The 21047-nt window shown below is 33.6% G+C and overlaps 1 protein-coding gene across 1 annotated transcript; it reads right to left on the bottom strand.

Moving 5' to 3' along the window:
* Positions 1–256: 256 nt before the first annotated feature.
* Positions 257–1098, bottom strand: LOC149552532 (uncharacterized). Its single transcript, XM_089789794.1, has one exon. It carries the CDS (start codon positions 1096–1098, stop codon positions 682–684), a length of 417 nt encoding a protein of 138 aa, XP_089645920.1. The 3' UTR covers positions 257–681.
* Positions 1099–21047: the final 19949 nt, after the last annotated feature.

The following is a 21047-nucleotide window of genomic DNA, read 5'->3' as shown; positions in this document are numbered from 1 at the left end:
TTGAAAGTTAGATATTTGATTTGACTATCTTAAGCAAGATAACCCTTTGTCCATATTAATTTTGTGCAATGAATGCATCTTTATTTTCTTGTTGCAAAACATGATTCAATATGTAGTATTCAATTTAAATTATTGATGGTTAATGGCTAGACATTCCCATGGAATTTACTTTCAGTCATAACTATAGTCTCGAATAAGAAACAAAAATATACAGAATGTGGAAATTGAATCCAGATCTCGAGGAACAGAAGAACTCAAAACGACACAAAAATGTACTAGATACCAACTCTTGCATAAGCATATATCATTCAAGCACCGGTACAAAGGATCAATGTAAACCTAAAGTTTTATTGATAAACTAAAAAGTTGATGAAACTTATCTTTAAGAATCACTCTTAAAAACAAATTGGTATATAAAACCTCTTATCTTGCAGAAAAGTAGTGTGAGAAATCTTATAGATGGGCGTCCCCTACACAGCATTTCTCTTGCAGAGAACGTCTCATGTACGATCTAATTATATCAAATTCTGTCTATGATGAATCCATCTCCATCAATTACATGTGATATGCAACAAGCCATTGCAGTTATTTATAATACCAATCTCCCCAATATAGAAAAACAGATCTCACCAACGAGGCCTAAATATAAGTGGCAGTGACCTCGATCTATGAAGCAAGAAACTATGCATAAGAACACATCCCATAAACACACTTCCCCTTGTCACTGCATTGAACACCACAGCTGCCACAGTTGTTTTTATCATAGGCCACATTGACACACTTGCCATTACAGCAACCATAACCAAATGGGCAATAAGTTCCACAACTCCCGCAGTGATAACGATTTGTCAACATATTGTAACAAGTGTCTTTGCAGCAACGGGACTTGACTTCACCGGGGATGTCATTCAACTTGCAAACATGCTTGTGAGCACTGCAGGAGCCAGTCCTTGATGACGGAGATGGGGCTGGTGCTCCTGCAAGAAATCTCGCCTTTCTTGCATACCCCACTTGATCCCCCCCTGCCACACTCCCCACCATCACTGCAAACACAAGCAATGCCATCGCCATTGTCACCATCTTCGCCATTGCCTCCATTGAACAGTGGTGAAAGTGATGCCAATTGTGATGAAACAAGGGGAGTGTCTGGTTATATAGAAGTGAATGTGGTGGAACGTCTTTCCTTCCACTTTCACTTTCTCCATAGAATAAGATCAATGTAGTGGAGGAGTGGTAAATGGGGGAACCATGGCGTATGAGATCGCCGTGTCCGTAGTCGATGGGGACGGAGAGAGGAGGAATAAAAAAGTGGGTTTAGGGTTAGCTACGACTCGCCGGCCCATGCACGCCTCACTCCTTGCATGTAAAGTCAATAAGTGCCTTTTTCTACGTAGCAAACCACATGCAATTGTAGCGCGAGAGCCTAGGCTCCAATGTGCAGTGTAGTATGAACGTCTAATATTGTGGGGAGTTTTCTTGGGCTGATGATACTTTTTATGCGAAGTCATTAATGATTTGACTTCCAATGAGGATACCTAGATTTCCATGTCTACCTTGATCTTTAATTGTGGCATTATTTTGGGGCTTAAACAATAATATATTGATTTTGAAATGTCAACTAAGAACTCTTATTAGTTGGCATGCTTAAAGGATTCAAGAATCGAAGTTATAGTAGAACTAAAGAGGGTAAGATTCGATATTTTAAAAAAGTAACCTATGCACACCATCAAAAGGTTAAGAGTCTATATTTTTTAAACAATAAAAATTTGTTCTCGTTATGGAACTATTATTATTTTTGTTTAAAGAATAGCTTATAGTTTGATCTTTATAAGAAATGATGTATGCATTCAACATTTAATGTTATGGATCTAATTCAAAAGGTAGAAATTAAGTGTGCACTAAATGTATTCAAATATCAAGGTATAGTAACATGCTACACTAAATATGTGCTAGGTCAACTCATAATTCTTAATAAGGAGAAATAAAAAAGGTAGAATTTGAATTTCGAATCTTAGGTTTAGTGATCTTTTATTTGCTTGCTTTTGATCAATCTACATGAATAAGATGGCGACGTTGAGATAAGGAGTCAATATATGAAAACTAACTTACAAATGTGGCTAGAATAAAACGAATATGAATTATACTCTGAACCAATTCTAACACAATAGTATGCCACAATGTATCATTGCCGCATTGAATTAGTTCATTTACACTCAAAAGAGAAAATGACTAAATAGGTAATGATGCACGTTGCTAATTACACAAATTATGTTTTTGTGGATCTAAAATGAGTAGGAATTTTGGAATGATGTGGACATTCTTCATTGGTATGAAATGTAAATATTCAAAAACTCAAAGGAATATATGTTTTAAAATGTCGATACTTTAATTCTTCTCACTCTCTCTATGATCATGAGAGTCAAATTGGCCAACAAAAAAATGAAAAAGTATGTAATGAACACCATAAATCAAAATAAATTGTATAAGTTACAAGAAGTTCTAATTATCTAGAGAAAATATTAAGATAAGTAAACAAATACGATATTATACCTATTTATAACATGATATAAAAATTGTAAGCAATATAAAAGGTGTATGTTATATTTAAGCGATCAAATTAACTTGATATGACAATATACATTATAAAATTTACTACAAGTGGCATGAGATAAAAATATCTACATGATACAATCATGTATCTTTGTAAATTGGAAGCACTTGAATTTATGAGTGTTTAGCACCTATTTAATGAAATTTAATTTAAATATGTATTTAGGATGCATTTGCATATCTCTCTTGTACTTCTCATAAATTGGATTAGGTAGGACCTAATAGGTCCTCCTTGTTATTACTACTCTATGATGCAAAAATTGAGGAAGGACCTATTTACTTAGGTCCTCCCTTACTATTCTTCTAATCATTTTAATTCTTTCTCTGCACCAAAATGGGTTTCTCTCAAAATCTTCATATTATTTCCAAGATCTAAGACATATTTTAGGATAGTGAGCTCGTCTTGGGGATTTCTACACCTGGTTCATAGGGATGTAGTCAAGGACTCAGTGTCTCTCTCTTGGACCAATCAAGTGTGGGAAATTTTTCTAAGAGGTTCATAGAAATACTTTGAGGTTGTCATTAATGGCAATATATATGCTATATTTAGTGAGCGTACTTTGGATTTATGTTTTGGAGGAGATAACTCATAAAATTGTCAAAGTGTTATAAAAGATAACTATCAACAGAGACATCTTTTTGGTTTGAAAAGTTCATAGAAAGAATATTGGCATGTGCACACATGAGGGAAGATAGAACAAGGTATGAGGATCTTGAATCTTAGACTACATGTCATTATGAGTTGCATAGACAAACATATTAATGTCTTACCAGTTGTAGTCATACACAAAGTAGAGGAAAGGAAGTGGTAATTTATGTTAAGGAATTTACTTAATTAATTAGGGATGACATCCTAGATGTAAACCCTAACTTATCAATAGTCAATTTTGTGTTTGGGACACATGTCAAGACAAAAAGGTTGACATGATAAATCAAAAGGGTGTAAAGGAATTTTTTTTTTATGCAAAGTTGTGTGATTTCTTTGGACATTGAAATATACTTTCTATATGATGCAAAATTTATGTTGGATCAGAGAAAGGATAGTATATGTGAAGTTATGTATAAAGAGATACAACGGACAAACTAGATATTGAAGATATCAATATTGTTAAGTGATTATTGTATCTATACCTTTTGTGTATAGAATATATAATTGTAATTTCATGTTTGGGTACTAGGCTCATCTTGCATACTTTTGAAATTGTAATACCAATTCTAGGAGCAAGGTTGAGGCTTCTAACAAGGACATAGACACTATATAGATGTAATAGACTCCTATAATAGCCAATATCTTTCACAAGATACTTTTTATTAGTGAATCATTTTGTGGGTGCTAGTAAAGAAAACCTCACAAGGTAGTCATCATGCTCTTATGTTTGGGGGTCCCACTGACTAGGAGGTAGCATTTGTGGGAACCTCCCAAAAAGTATTGGCTCGATGGTGATCAATGTCTCTCCTCTAAGCACAATCCCAATAAAATCTTGGTCCCTTCCTCTATTTTAATTTTTTTTTAAAAATATAATCTTTGATAAATTGAATGGTCAGGATCCCCACTAGGGTTTTCCCTTGTTCAAGGTTTCCCTAATTAACAAAAATGGTGTGATGAGTTGTATTGTGTCACTAATATGTATACTTTCTAGTTTAGTCACAAGTGCATGTTTTCAAATGATTAAAGATATCCAAAATTGGTCAAAAGTTTATGAAATATTAATTCACCCCCTCCCCCCTTAGTATTTCCTATTTTTAACAATTGGTATCTGAGCATAGTTACTTAGAGGAGGCCTAAAAACTTGAGTAAGATCACTATGGACATGGATCAATTACAAAAGAATCTAGAGGAAGCTCTTGAAAAATTTAATGCAATCACAAAAGAAAGAGATAGTAAAAAGAAAAAATATAAAGTGGAAAAAGCTTGTATTCATAAGTTAAAAGATGAGACTGAATCTACTAATTCGAAGAAGAATGAGCCAAATGATCAAATCAAGGATATTGATGTAGTTTCTAAGATAAAGAAGGAGAACGAGATCCTAAAGTATAAACTTTAAATTACCAATCTTAAGATGAGTTTGATGGAAGATGAGAAGAAAAGTCAATCAGATTTGAGATATGAGAGTGCAAATCTAAAATCCAAACTTAGCAAGGTGACATCTGAATTGAGACTACAAAGCTACAATATACAAAACTTGAGAAGTACAATAATATTATGAAAGGAGAGCTTACACAAACAAAGAAAAATCATAAGAAGTTGTACTCTAGCACTAGAAAACTTGACAAACATATCATGAAACAAAGACCTACTTATGATAAGACTGGTATTAGATTCTATGAAGGTGAATAATCTAAAATATCTAAATTTTTTGAGGAACCAGATCTTGTGATCCATCAACTTGAACAAGGACAAGAAGATCTGAATAAGGAAGTACCTAAATAATGTGAACAACCTAAAAAAGTGAAGAGACAATTTACTAGAAGTTGCTCTGCATGCAATGAAATTAATTACATGAAGAAGGACTGCATAGGTAAGTATACTAACCCTATTTTTTATTATTTTTATAATTCTTATGCTTCTAGACATAAAACTAATAAATATAGGAAACCTAGATTTAATAATAATATGTATCAAGGTACTAACCTTGTAGCTAGTAGACTTATTGGTGCAACTAATGTCATAATAAATGTTGTCATACATTATAAGTGCAAAAGAAACTAGACATATTTCTAGAGATTGTAGATTACAAATTAGTTAGTCAGGACCTAGATATGGAAACAATGTGATAGTATGTCATGTTTGTTATAATTTGGAACATACACCAAGATTTTGTATGATGAAAAATATGAGAATACCAAATAACATGAGATCACATAATATAAGAACACCTATTTATAGAAGATATGCAAAAAAAACAAGAAGGAATGATAATAGTAATGATAGACAAAAAGAGAATATGAAAAAGCATGTAGAGAACATCAATGAAACATTTGTTAAAGACAAGAAACCGTCAAACACATAAATATGGATAGAAAAGAAGATAAATGATACATATAAAAACAAGTTGAAGTCTTTAATAGTTGATAAAAAACCCTTATCAATCTAAGAAATTTATTCATTGGATAAGTAATTGGTAATTGATGTCAAAAAATTATTTAGTCACTACGAGATCAAATTAAGACTTGCAAATTTTAGAGAAGGTTCATATGGATAAAAAAAAGTTATAGTTGACAGTGCATGCATTTCTAAGTTCATATGGTAGTGCACGAACATAAAATAATTCTCTAGCTAAGAGAAATAACTTTCTCAAAATATGGACTTGTGCAATTAATGCATAATTGAATTAAAGAAAATATAATGGTTGAAATTGATGGAATGAACACCATTTGAGCAAGGAAAGAGTTGAAGAGCTCTTAGAATAATTTTTTAGAGAGAATTGTAACTAGTTTGAAGAAGGATTCAACCATTTTACTTAGAAAGCCCTAGTTTGTGAATTGAAGGTATTTACATCTTTGTGTAGTCATTTTGTGAGCCTTTAAGAAATGGAAGAATCTATGTTACATAATTTTGTGGAGGTTCCAAGACCTAAATTTATATTAAACCCTATACCATATGTTGAAGAAGACTCTATTCTTAAATTTCTGATGGAGTCTTATATTTGGAAGATGTTACAAGTTATACACGATGTAAGTTTGAGATTGTAGGTGAGAATAATATTTTTGATGAATCTTATAAGGTTTACAAACAAGTTATTCAAAGAAGGGGTTGAACACTTAGGCCAACACGATGTAGTAAAGTACATGTTTTACCATGAGTTTGATAATGAGGATTGGAATAAGATCACTCTAAGAATAATTCATGATGAATTTTTTTGGATCAATGTGATAGATATTTTAGCATAATTGATTCAAGAGGTAAGTAGATTATGTAATCAAGGACCAATCCTACTTAAAGAAAATAATGTTAATAAGATTGTATTTGAAAACACCACATCAACCTACAATGGCAGAGGAATACTCATTAGTCAAATCAAACGAAATGATGTGAGGTTTGTAAGAAAAATCGTTGTTACTAAACTAATTTCTTGCTCAAGAGGTGATGAATTAGTAGCTAGATCCCATGTGAAATTTTGAGAATTTTTTCGATTGATAACTTGGAAAGGATAAGGAAAAAAAGGAATGGACAATTCAGATTTCAATCATTAATTACATACATATTTTTCTACCTATTTAAGAGATTTCCATTTATGCCTGTAACTAAATGGACAAGTGAGAAACATATTATGAAGAAGATCAAAAATTTGTATAAAGACACCTCATTGATAAGTTTGATAAAATTTTATTGTAAAAAAAAATTAGTTAAAGATGAAGGAGAGGTTAAGGATTTCAAAATTTATGGTTGAGAAGTATAAGGCTGAATTGTGTTTTATGGTTGATATTGATTTCACAAGTATGGAGGAAGTCACTTCTAGAGTGATGTATGTAGACCCACTTATTCATGAAGTTACTAAGGAAGAAATTGATTCATATAGAAAAAGGACACTAAATGAAGATTTAGATCCTAACAACCCTAGATTTGGGACTTGCAAATAAAACATGAAGATGACTTATTAGATGAAACTTGAAAAGTCTATGAGAAAGAGAGTAGATAGTGAAACAAGGAAGATTTTTAAGGAATCTTAAATGACACCCTAGGTGTTTTATGATGTTAATAAAACTTTATCTAAGATGCAAAAAATTGGTTAGAAGGATATCTGAGTTGTTCCACCATTGTTAATTAAAGGACTAAGCACTACAACACCTGCACCATAATATATTCAACCACCACCAGTACCAATAGTTGTATTGAATAAACCTATGGAAGAAGATGTTAGTGTAGCACAAGTTAAATCATCCATAGCTATAGGCACAAGAAGATTATCTAGATCCATTGAAGATAAAACAAGAAAAATCAGAAGCACCAAAACCCAAAAGGATGAAAGAGATGGCTATAGGACTAGAAAAAAGACAAAATTTTACAACAACCTATAAATATAGGAGGATGAGAGGACATGTCACTCTACATAAAGCCCAAGTTCATCAAAAACCACAAAAACAACATAAGAAAGAGGACGAAGAAGGAAGGACAAAGTTGGAAACCTAGAATTGAGAATCTGAATGATTCTATTTTAAATGAAGGTAACCTTAAGAAGTACAAGAAATAATATGATAGATACCCAATATATGAGAAAATAAATTTGGATGTAATAGTTATTTAGTAAATGATCAAATTTAAGAAACCTCTACTTTTCATTCATGGAGAACTACATAAGGAGTTATATGAAAGATCAAATGTGGTTAGATTGAGGACTAAGAAAGAATAAGAAACATTGATAAATAAAGTTAAAGAAGTTTTTATGATGTGAAGAATAATGCATAGACTCAATCAACTTGTGTAGAATAGGATGAGAGTCATAAGATAGATGAGAGGGAAAAAAAGAAATAATACAAGATACTAAAATATTTGTTGATCATACATTGAATGAGCCTATGAGAAGAACCTACATTGAAGAGTTTGGACATGAAAAAGCACCACCCAGAATATCTGAGATGGAGACACTTATCGAAGAAATAAATAATTCAAAAGAGAAAATAATTTTGGATGCACTTATGTCTAATCAAGAGGAAGGAAACCTAATAATAGGGGGATCAATAAAGACCCTAGGTCCTACTACTATAGAGATAGAGAAAAAAAACACCATGATGAGAGAAGAAGAAGTTAGCAAGCAACCTAAAGTAAATCTTGAGGAATCAGCTTCTGAGCTACCATAAATAATCATTGATGATGAAATCATGAACATTGTTAGTGCAAATATCACTATGGATGAGACATAAGTTATATTTAAAGATTAAGACACAATTGTTGACAATTTGGCCACTGATAATTTGGTTGATTATCCTAGCTTTTATGAAGAGAAGGATTAAGGAAAAGAGATGGAAGGAGGAAAATAGAAAGAAATGGAGGAGAGAAAAGGAGAACACAAAGAAACTAAAGAGTTTACAAAACTCAATAGATCATGTTTACTCTAGAGGTCAACTAGTCAGTTTTCACCCTACAAGTAGCCACATAGAAAGGAAAAGAGATGATAGAGAAAGATGATAGTTTGTAATTACAATTGATCACTCCTACCAAGGAGAAAAGAAAAGAAACTTGTAGCTCATCTAAATCTCCAGTGGAATAATTATTAGCAAGCATGATGAACAACAAACCATTAGAAGCATTAGGGGACCCTGATATTGAGGTGCTTAGTCAAATTTTAATTTTTTCCATAATAATTTTTTTAAGAAGACTAAAGGCATTAAAAGAACTCAAGAAATTCTTGAGAAAGTGACTAATAAATTATAAGATATCATTCTAGTCAAAGTTAGTGAAGCGGATCCATAGAAAAGTTCCCAAGAGGTAATTAATGTTTATGATAATCAATTTAGAACCCTTTTAGAAGTCACATCTACCAAGGCACAAATAAGTCATGATTTACACTTGTTTGATATTATATGCAATAATATTAGAGGAGACTAAGTGACTCTTGACTCTTGCATCAAAGAGTTAAGAAAATGTTTAACTAGGGAAAAGACCTTGTATGGATAGTGTGCTCTACCATACAATTATATTAGATATATCAATGTGCTAAAAGGGAAACATGTAGAGTTACAAAATATTGTAAATGGACTTCTTTTACCCAATGTGAAAATTGAAGACTTAGAGAGCACAATTGGGATAAATAAGTGATGATATCAGTCTGATTGAGATGAGAAGGGATATAATACTAAAGATATTTTCATAGTTGAGGGTGTATCACCTATATTAATAATTTCAAATAGAATACTAAGATCTACAAAGAACTCACAATAACAACTCGACTAACACTTATGAGAGGATGAAGGGAGCACATGGAGGAAAGCAAACCAAGAATGGTAAGCTCCTTGAGTGTAGCCTTGGCAATTTTTATGTGTCTGGATGTAGATTGGTGTGTGTTCAAGAGTGCTTCAATCTTCAATGGATTTGTTTAAAGAGGTGGATGGGTGAATATGTAGCCATGGTTATGAGTGAGCATTACAAAATAACAAGGGTGCAAAAAGGATGATTGTGGTCTTCAATGGAACATTATAGGTTTGCATGAGAATTTATTCTAAATTATGAAGGAAGGGGGTTTCATTTATGTTGTGGTTTCACAAAGCATGCCCCATTTTCCCCAAAAATGGGGCTCCCCTAGTATAATTTTTAGCTTTCTACATCCCTAGTTTGGGGTTTGAGTCTTTTTTAGGGTTTTACCTAGTGTTTTGGCTTAGTCTAGCTCTCTTTTGAAAAAATTGATTGCTGGGAACTAAAGTTTTTAGGAAAAAACCAATTTTTTATTATAAGGGGTGCACTAGTGCACCTTGTGCACCCTAAAGGTGTGCTAGTGTGCTAGATGTACTAAGGAAGAGCACATTCCTCTTGGAAGTGTGCAACTACACACATGCACAGCTGTGCACCTCTAAGAGACGCGCTCAATCCCAAGCTTATAAAGCCTAAGACACTATCCCTTTCCTTATTTCATTTATCCTCTGAGTCTCTAGCAAGTGCACTTTTGCACCTCTAGAGGTGTGATATATAGCTTCACCACTTGCACACACACACACACACACACAAAATGGTAAAAATAACCAAGGAAAAGGTTCGCAACTTTTTTTGCATTAACAAACAAAACACTTAAACAAAAAACTTTAAAAAACTAACAAAACTTTTACCTAAGATAAAGGTGTGCATGTGCGCACCTATCCAAAGTGCACATATGTACACCTTTCAAAGGCTAACCTTTCCCTATGCTAAGTAAGCGTGCACACATAGAACACCCCACAAGGTGCACTATGTGTGCACCCTTTTTTCTACACTAAACATAAGTTTGGCACTAGAAGGGTGCGCACCTAGCACACCCCACAAGGTGTGCTAGGTGTGCACCCTTAGTGTTGAGGATTTTATGTAGGGGAAGGCATACCTAGCACACCTTAAAGGTGCACAAGGTGCACTAATGTTTTGTTCTTCATAAATGTAAAATTAGGTGTTTAGGTGATTTTAACAGGTTTATAGAATTTAGGGTTTCTAGGTGATTTTTTGTTTGACATCTCTTGCTCTCTTCATCCTGATGATGGATCACTTGGTGTGATTCAAAACATTGATGGTAAAAAATCTTTACACAATCGAATCCAAAAATATATCAATTTATTTTTTCTATGGATTGTGGAAATTTGATCTCTTTAAGATTCTAGGTTTGTTTTTTGTTGTAATTAGGGTATATTTTAATTGATTTTTTGGCCTTCTAAACTAATGGATATTGGTTTTGGGCATATTAAATGGCTTCATCATCATCCTCCCTCACTGCAAAGATGGCTCCAAAACTATTGGTTTTCAAATTTCAAGGTGTTTAGTCAAAGTCATGTTTCTAGGATGCATATTCAGAGATTTGAGATACTGAACTCGGACATATTGACTGGAACAAATTCCTTGTTTTATGTAACTTACCAACTAAGAGATCTCCTATGGTAATTGCACTTATTAGATCAAGGCTAGTTAATGTAGTGTCACATCTAGTATCAATATAGTCTTCTAAGTTGATCATGGCATTAGCAGAGAACTATGTTTCAAAGGAAAGGGTTGTGAAAAGCATCACTGGAGAGATCATCCTCAATCTGAGGCCTAAGAATATAGAGAAGTTTTTCCATCTTCCTAGGGAAGATCAATACATTAGGTTAACATATCGTCAAGCAGAAAGGTGTTATAGAGACCATGAAGAGGAAGTATAGAAAATTATCCAATCCTCGTATCTCATTAATAAGACTCCTCTTAGGAAAAGGGAAGAAAAATTTGATATGATGAGGGGCTATATGAAAGATGATATTGAACATTCTATAGTGCTCCTGAGTAGAGTTATGGGATTACCAGCAACATGACACCTGAATAAATGGATGGTACACTTCATTGAGATCATCAAAATGGTGAAGATGAGAATTGATTGGGCTTCAATTCTCAGTGAGAATTTAGATGAACAACTTGTGGTAGTCAAGGACAATGAAAGGTTCTATATGACATCTTATTTGGTGTACTTATTAGTTTCAAGAGAAATATATTATTTGGGATTGTTCAGAAGGGCAACTTGCAAGATGAAAATGCATGGCCTTATGTCATATACCCCTAGTTTGTAAGGAAAAAGCTTTTAGAGCATAGTAAGGAGTACAAAATAGTGAATGATGCCTTCATTTTCACAATCATATGGTTCATTGAGGGAGATTATACTAAAAGAATATCAAATGAGGCTACAAAAAAGATCATTGAAATTAGTGACTATTACATCCAATTTCAAACATTCACCTATTTAAGTGTAGTAGGTACAACTTTTAATCCAAAGAAGCTCCCTAGGTATATGTGTGATGGACTCATATTGCTAGAGATTGCATGACAACTCTTGTCTGCATATGAGAGAGTAAGGAAGCAACATAAGAAGACTTGGGTATGGCACATCACTATAGGTCGATTTAGTGTTGACTAAAAGCTGAATATTGTAACTTTTGAGTCTGAGTGGGACTAGTATGCCTTGGAGATATATAATTCTCCTTGTCCCTACTTTGATAACATTGGCAGAGTTTAGTACCTGGTAAGAAAATAATTCCAACATGAAGATGGCATAGAGGATCATTGGATGAATGCAATATGTGACTATGAAATCTAAATAAGGGATTATTGTAGGATGACTCTCTATTGGGTAGGTAGAGCCTTGAAAATAAAGGTCCCATTAAAGATAGTGCAGCAAGACACTAAAGAGGTTTTAGATCCCTTGTATAATAGAGATAAGATACTTGATCAACCTATCATGTATACAAAAATTGATAGAGAAGAAAACATAGATATTAATTATAAGGAGAGACATGTCATCAAATTAACCAAGGATTGGATGAAGAGACCATTCAAGCTAGATCCAATTCCACAAACCATAGTTTTACAAGCTACAACCTACCCAATGAAAGGTAGCAGAGTGAAGGTAACAGTGCCAACATTCATAGATTAGTCTCCAGTAAGGCCAAAAATAGTGCATCAACTTGATAGAGAAGTTGGATAGTTCAGGGCATAGACGGGTAAAAATAAAAAGGAAAAGAAATTCCCCTCAACAAGTCGAGCCTGGAGAAGAGTTATCTCAAGCACCAGAACACCAAGGGGTAGAGAATGTACAAGGAGTAGAGAATGTATAAGGGGCAAAAAATGAAGAAGTAATCCAAACTCAAGATAATCCACTAGTGCCACTACCAAAACAAGGGCAAGGAGCTACAGTAGAAGCATAAGAAGTGTCTCCACTTGCAAAAGAGGGAGAAGCATCTCCATTGATTCCCAAGATAAGAAAGATGAAAACTTTGATTAAGAGGACAAGGAGACAAAAGGTGATAAGAAAGGTTATTCCTTTTTCATTAGTCCCAGAAGTTATTCTGAAAGTGGAAAAAGAGGATGATGAAGATGACGAAGATAACCTTCCCTTAAGTCAAAGGACTTGTCTTGCTAAGGCTATAGAGGAAGAACAAAGAAGAAGCTCCAATATAACACCACCATCCATTCCAACACAGCCTATTCAGGCTACAACTTCAGAGGATAAATTATATTTATGGATTGATGAGCAAGAGGACCAAGGGGATGATGTCTTATAGATGTCTAGTTTTGATTTCATGCATATAGGCACTGAGCTAGTAGGAAACAAGATAAGGGATACTCCAAAAAATCAACCTCCACAAGAGTATTAGAGTCAATTGTCACTTTAGTTATAAGGACCCTTAAGTGCTCAACCATCACTGAGTCAAGATTTATCTTGCATGGATAAAGGTTCAACTACTCCTTTCCCTCTAGGTAATGAAGAATAGGTGCTAACTAAATAGGAAGAAGAGCCACAAAAAATACTGGCTAATGAAGTGTCAGAGGAAGGGAAAATATATGACAAACCTAAATAGACTTCCCAAGATATAGAGGTGAGGATTGTGGACTTGACAGACACAAAGATGCCTGAAGTGGATCTCTCTCAAAAGGAGATGACTCGAGAGAGGAGTGATAAGGGAAATGTCCTAGTAGTACAAGCTCCATATTTATCTAAGGATAAATCTCTAATGGAAGATTCTCCAAGATGGTTGAGAAAAGAGGTGATGATTAGACACTAAAGAAAATTGTATTGTATTGAGGAAGAGGGAATGGGAGAATTAATTGAAGCTCTCAAGAATCTTGAGCCACCTGTAGGTGATGCATGAACACTGGCCTTTATTATGAGTGATCAAAATTTGGACTTGTTCACCCATGTTGCTATCCCTCCTCCACATATAGATATTGACAATTTGACCCAAAAAGATTAGTGAACCAAGGATTTCTTTCTTGGAAAACACACTATAGATATTGCGAAATTGATGGTTACTACAGGAATCAAAGAAGTGTTTAAGCACTTTGAATAGGATGAGTTATAATTGTTAAACCTCCATAAGCAAAATGAAATCCTAAGAGGGTATTTGAATGAAATAGTTGGTCCGTTGGATCCTAAATATCCCGAGGAGACTCTAAATATAGCACTTGATAAGAGGGATAAGGAGACTACACAATTGGATCCATTTTTTAAGCCTTGTTAGCAATAGTGAGACATTTTTGAAGAGAAAGGTGTGTAGATCATACAAGAAATCTTAAACTGCTACATTACATGTAGAATAATGTAGATAAGCTAGTTACTATATTGAATAAGGATTTTGGTTCAATGGACGAAGTAAATACTTGGGTTAAAGACCTGCAAGCATTATAGTCAATAAAGGGTTATAGAGGGTATCATATGTTGATGGATGTATATACTACAGATGAGTTAGATAAAATAGATGACTAGATAGAGAAGATTGTGGATGGTAATAACATAATGGAAATATTACATGGAGATATTCATAAGCTCAAGCATCAAATCGAAGATAAAATTTTCAAGGTAGAGAGACATTACGGTGATGCTCGCTTGGAAATTTTTGAAGATGATTCAAGAGATAAACTAATGACTATACAAGTAGTTTTTGACCAATTTTATAAGACTTTTGAAGAATCTTCCCCTAATAAGGATATCAGATAGGCATTTAAGATCGAAGCAACATTGCTAGATTTGGATGTGAAATTGGGAGATTTTGCAGAGACTCGCATAGAGGTGGGAAACTATCGACAAAAAGTAAAGGATAAATATGATGCTTTATATTTTTTGGATGCAACCCAAGTGAAAAAAATTATAAATAAATTCAAGAGCAAATACCCAGACATAGCTCTGGTATGAAGGGAAACAAAACCTAGAAGTTAGAATTTTAGTTTTGACACTTGGTAAAATTTTCAATTTTTTGGACCTAGCTTCCAAGGTGTGCAAGCTTCTGAGGTGTGCTAGGTGTGTTAGGTGTGCTTCTTCCAAGGTTTTCTTCTCCCAAGGTGCACCATAAGTTTTTGAAGAAGTCAGAGGCACTCTAACAGTTAACTACCAGTTCCAAATTTAGAGCTTTCCATGAACGAGAAATGCATTCTGACAACAGTTTAACTCCTACAAACATCTAATAAAGGTTTAGCTTCTACTTTTGGCACCTCTAGAGACTTTTATATCATCTAATGGATTTCTTCTTCTTATTTTCTCATGCTTTTTTTTTTTTTTTAATACATGTAAAGGCTCATGCATCCATTAAATGATATAAATAAGGATGGAGTCCTACTTAGCACCAGTTAGAGAGTTAGTTTGTACATAAATAGATTTGTTTTATTAGTTAGAAGAATATATTTTAATAAAGAGATCTCACACTCTCAACAAAAATTGAGGAGATGATTTGTTATAAATTCAGGAATGTAACATGTATTCTAGGTCATTATTTTCATGCAATAATATATGTTATTGGTACTTTCATTCAAAGTGTAGTTATTCTTGCCTGAGTGTGTTATATTTTGTGAATGTATGTTCATGGAATATAATAGAGCCAATAGTTTTGGTGCATTATTTTGATTGAGCAATCTTTTAATTTTGGTGTTTGCCACGTGTTTACAAATTTTTCTAATGTACTTAGTTGGAGAAGAGATCACCTTATTGTTCCTACATATTTTTTTATCTCGCATGAGCACACTTTTCATGGCCTTGTGACTTGATGAAAAGTGAAACATCTTATAGTTATTGAATTCTCATTGATGATTGCATCAGTGGAATTAAGGAAGCACATCTCCTATTTTCATTGGTCACCTAGCAATATTTTCAAAGGCTTAAGTTGCAGACATGTTGTTTCTATGGCTTATGTCCATTAGGGATTTAATTTTCAACTCATTTTCTTAAAGTCCTTGTTACCCTATCTTTGTTATTTTCTTTTACAAACACTTGGTTAATTTAGGAATTCATATATTGCATAGTTAAAACTACATCCATTAAAAATAGAAAAAATATATTTCTTTTTGTGTGGTTACTTTTTTGAGATAGCAAGAAAATTCTACATCTTATCCAAAATTGTTAAGAACTAGGAAAAGCCTCCTCATGAACACTTATATTTCTCTTCTAGTGAGCAGATTCTAGTAGGTTGCAAGATTGCCTAGAACTTTGGAGTTGATCCTGGATTAACTTTTCAAGAGAGTAGTTTGGAAGGATTCCGTTGGTTAAGCATTGTGCAAAATGACAGCTCAATAGAAATGACACTAGAAGGAGGTCCTCATCCATTCAGGATAGAAGAAAACATCTTGCAATTTCAAAATTTTGCATTTTTTATAAGTTCAAAAAAATTTCAGTAATGTCAGGATTTTGAGGTGTGCAAGGTGCGAAAGTTCCAAGGTGTGCCATATTTTTGAGAGAGTGTTCTTCTACAAAAGTGCACTTTTTCCAAAATTGATGCAAACTAGAAGATCCTAATCTATCATCCCTATTTCAGCATCTTTAAGATCTTCACTTGGTACACACAACTTCCTCAAATTTACCCACTTTTGTAAGCTTTGTAGTGACAAAGGATTCCCTCAAATTCTACTGCTTCCATTCAACATTTCATCATCTTCCTCAGTTCTTCCTACACAAAAAACCACCCATTATTCCACCAAATCCTCCAATAACCTTTTTCACAAATGTTGTAGACTCGCCAATCAACTTGACACCTCTATACTCAATAAAATTCCTAAGAATCCTGAGAAGTTTTCCCCTAGGTTTATCTATGGAGAGATGAGAATTGCTAAAGATCACATCAAGGTATTCAAGGAAATTTACAACCAAAAGTAGATTGCTAATAACAATGTGGTTCTTCACTTATTCTCCTATTCTTTGGGAGAAGTTTCCTTTAATTGGTATGTTAATTTATCACCTGGATTTATTGGACGCTAGGATACTTTCAAAAAATTATTCTTGGAACAATTCAAAACTTTCATCAACCTAGCTATGATACATCAACAATTCATATCAATCAAAAGGGACTCTGTCGAGATGGTTTTACGATTCAACCATCACTTTCATATGATATACTGCAAGCTAGAAATGCCATACACTATACTGAGTGAAGGTGCAATTCAGATTTATCTGAATGTTATGGACCATCTTACTACTATTTTCCTAATAAAACTTCCTACAAAAAATATCAACACATTGGAAAAAGTCTTCTCAAAAGAAATTAAATTTACAAAGTAGGCTAATCCTAATGGAGGAGGATTAATGCTTCCAACTCAAGCTATTATAATGATGCCAACATATCCTATCAAAGCACCTGTGATACCTAGCCAATTCATACCAATGAATCTAGTTCCATTACAACAACCATCGATTCTACAAACTGCAACTATAACATATCTAGGATATTAACCTCCAAAAATTTGTTTCTTTAAGCAAAAGGTAGCAACTTCTGCTAAGGTAGACAACAATTTATCCTCCGAGTGAGGTCAAATAAAGAAGATCATGTCGCAAATGAATAATGAGTTGACTCGCTTGAGTTTTTTGCAAGGAAAAAATAACAATTTTCAGTGAAATAATGTTGGTCCTTACAACAACAATAATTACAACCAAAACTATAATAGGAATTTTAGTGGAAACAACAATGCAGGAGACAATAATGGAGGAAACCATTTCAATCCTCCCAATCACAATAATGGTTTCTAAAGACAAAATTGACAATGGAGGCACTCCTGCATAAAACAATAATAATGATGCTTAGTATGTGGGCATCAATTAGTATGACGATGGTCAAAATGTACCTAATAATGATGGTTCATATTACAATGGAAATCAAGAAGTGAAGTAGAATTCACAAAAAAATGATAATGTGCCTCATGTGCAATTTAATGCTATGTTACTAGAATCCTATGATTCTGTACAAGACACACAAGTGGAACAACTAGCCAAAAAAGAATTGTATTTTCTATTCAGTCAGGAACTAGATACGCAACTAGAAGAGATGCTTGCTTTTCAAAATGACAATCAAAATACTTACAATTTGCAAAGTTGAAAAGAACCTATGACAAATGGGATTCCTTCAACATTACAATCAACTCCTCCTAATCCGAGGGTGAGTGGTAATCTACTACCAATTAGGCCCCCATATGGAGGAAAACAAAATCAGAATCAAGTAAATGTGCCTATAATCTTGGAAGATCCCACCTGGTCTATTGAAAAGTATAGTGTGGTGGAAGATTTGAAATGAACAAAGGCCAACATATCCATGTTTAACATGCTGCAAAATTGTCCTCATCAATGAGAAGCACTGATGAAAACTCTTGATCATACAATGGCACCCCATAATACAAATACTTTTCCTCAAAAGACCATGTGTCAACAAGTCAATGCTTCAGAGGCAATGCCAACTATGTTTAAAGATAAGGTTGAGGCGCCTCCATTTTTTCTTAGCATCAAAATATATGGGAAGAATCTTCATAATTGCCTAATTGATTCAAGAGCCTCTTGTAATGTTATACCATTTTTTATAGCACAAAGGTTGGGAGTCACTACTCAACCTTCTAATAGAATATGATAAAATTGGATAAAATGGAAGTAAAAGTCATTGGTGTGTTGAAAGATGTTTAGATACAGTTAATAGTTGACCCCCAAATTTAAGACATTATTGATATACATGTGGTCAAGCTCTCTAATACATGCAAATTGCTACTAAATAGAGAATGGACAAAATGCCTAAGAGGATGGTTTTTTATGGATTTTACTCAATTATGGTTACCATAGAAAGGGTTGAATAATAAAATCAAGATAGATGTGGAGCCAAAGCTTAAAAAAATAATTATAAGAATACAATGCACCAAATGAGGTTGCATTCTTACAATTAAATTTGGGCTCTTATAAAATGACGGCTTTTGATAGAACTTCAACTAAAATATTAGATGATCAAGCTGGAAGACCTGTGATTTCAATCCCAAAATAAGAGATCATAACATAGTTAATAGGCAACATGGTGGCTAACTTACAATTTTTAGGAGAAGAAGCTAACCCCAGTATTCTACTTCTCCTAGGATTATGTGATTGCATAAAGATAGTCATTCAGAGTTCAAATATTTACTTTGCCAAGAAGCATTTGCTAAAGTATTGACATAGATAATGAAAATACAGAGTTGATGGGGGAAATTACAGAGTTGATGGGGGAAATTCAAGACAAATAAGAAAAACAGAGGCTTCTTGTAGCAAGGAGTAACAATGGAAAATCATTAAGTCCACCTCACAAAAGACTATAGTTGGTCCCCAAGAAACAATCCTTGCAGGCCCAAGTAAAGGAAAATATAAGGACAAATAAACATAAGGTTTGGAATCCCAAAGAAGATTTGATTTGGACACTCTGCTTTGATAGTTCCAAGTGCAAATTAGGAGCTAGCGTAGCTCAGGGATAACTTTAAGGAAACCACCCCCCCCCCCCCCCCCCCCCTCCCCAAATTTATAAAATTGTGGCGAATCACATGTCATTTAGGTGAAAAAAAATTAATAGTGTTGGTGAATTATGTGTCAATCAATGGATATTTGGTGGTGAATTTTTAATAGTTTAGACAATTTTTATAAAATAATGGCAATTATAATTTTTATTTTAAATAAAATTATTAATATTGATGGCGAATTATGTTTTGAAATGTAATTATGTTAAATGTATTATTTGAGAACTCAAACCGTCTGATGATCCAAGATCAATGGCTAAGGTTTAATTTCGGTCAACATTTCTTGAAGGAAGAAGAATTGTCAAGGTAGTCACTAGAATGTTGACACGTATCAAGGTAAGTTGTCTGTGGAGTACAGTGTCACTCATAAATATAAAATTCACATAGGAAAATGGGAATTTGGCGAATGATGATCATCGAAAGAGACACTCAATTAATTCCATGGAAAATAAGAGTAAACATTAAAGAGAAATATGGGTGAAGAACTTGACTACCAAATTAAAATCATGTAATAATAGTGGCGAACGTTCCGACCACTATATGATTATTTTATAAAATCTAGGCGAACCGGTCAACTAGTATATGGTGTTTTTTTTAGCCAATTTCTATAGCCTAATCGAGACATATTAGCCAATTAGTGAATAATAGCCACTAAAAAAATCCTTGGCATAGGTATTGAGTTAATCAACCCAAAAGGTAAGTCTTTCTATGCAACATATCAATTATAATTTAGATGTACTAATAATGTTGCATAGTATGAAGCATTGATTTGAGGACTTCTTTTCACTCTATAGAAAAGAATCCCAACTCTTATAATCGAGGGAGATTCTTAGTTGGTTATAAGAGAAGTGAAATTAGTATACTCTTGCAATGATAGGAGGCTACTTGCTTATAAGAAAAGAGTGTGGGATAGAATGGATGATTTTGAAGCTTTGAATATAAATTCAATTTCAAAGAGGAAAAAAATGGTAGTAGATTCCCTTGCCATTTTTGCTAGCACATTACAACCAATCGAGAGAATGAAATTGAAAAGATTTTCAATAGAACTGGTGGTTGCCTCGTCTATCCTAGACAATATTATGAACTTTCAGGTCTTTAAGGATGATCAACATATACTAAAATTTATCATGTATAATGGACTCTTTAAAGGGCAAGAGATTGATGACACTCTAGATGAAAAACTTGTGGATGATGAACTTGAAGACCAAAAATATCCCTAAGGGGATGGTTGAGTTGGAATGCATTTTTGATTGTGATGAATGAACACTCAACAAAAGAATGATCAAAGAAAAGGGGATCAAGGAATGTGATTCATATAATTTGGGTATCGATGAAGATCCTAAAATGGTAAGGGTCAGAAAGGTGTGCAACACACAAGAAAGGGAAGATATGCTCAAATTGCTTACAGAGTATAAGGATGTCATTTCTTGGAGCTATGAAGAGCTCAAAACATATGATTCTAAAATCATTACGCATGACATTCCTTTGAAACCAAATGCCAAACCCTTCTATTAAAGGAAAAAACCTG

The sequence above is a fragment of the Cupressus sempervirens genome, chromosome 6 (genome assembly GCF_028749045.1).
Source record: "Cupressus sempervirens isolate cs-2001-9-10 chromosome 6, ASM2874904v1, whole genome shotgun sequence".
Taxonomy (NCBI): domain Eukaryota; kingdom Viridiplantae; phylum Streptophyta; class Pinopsida; order Cupressales; family Cupressaceae; genus Cupressus; species Cupressus sempervirens.
The sequence above is the reverse complement of the archived record's forward strand: the minus strand, read 5'-3'. Positions and strand labels throughout refer to the sequence as shown.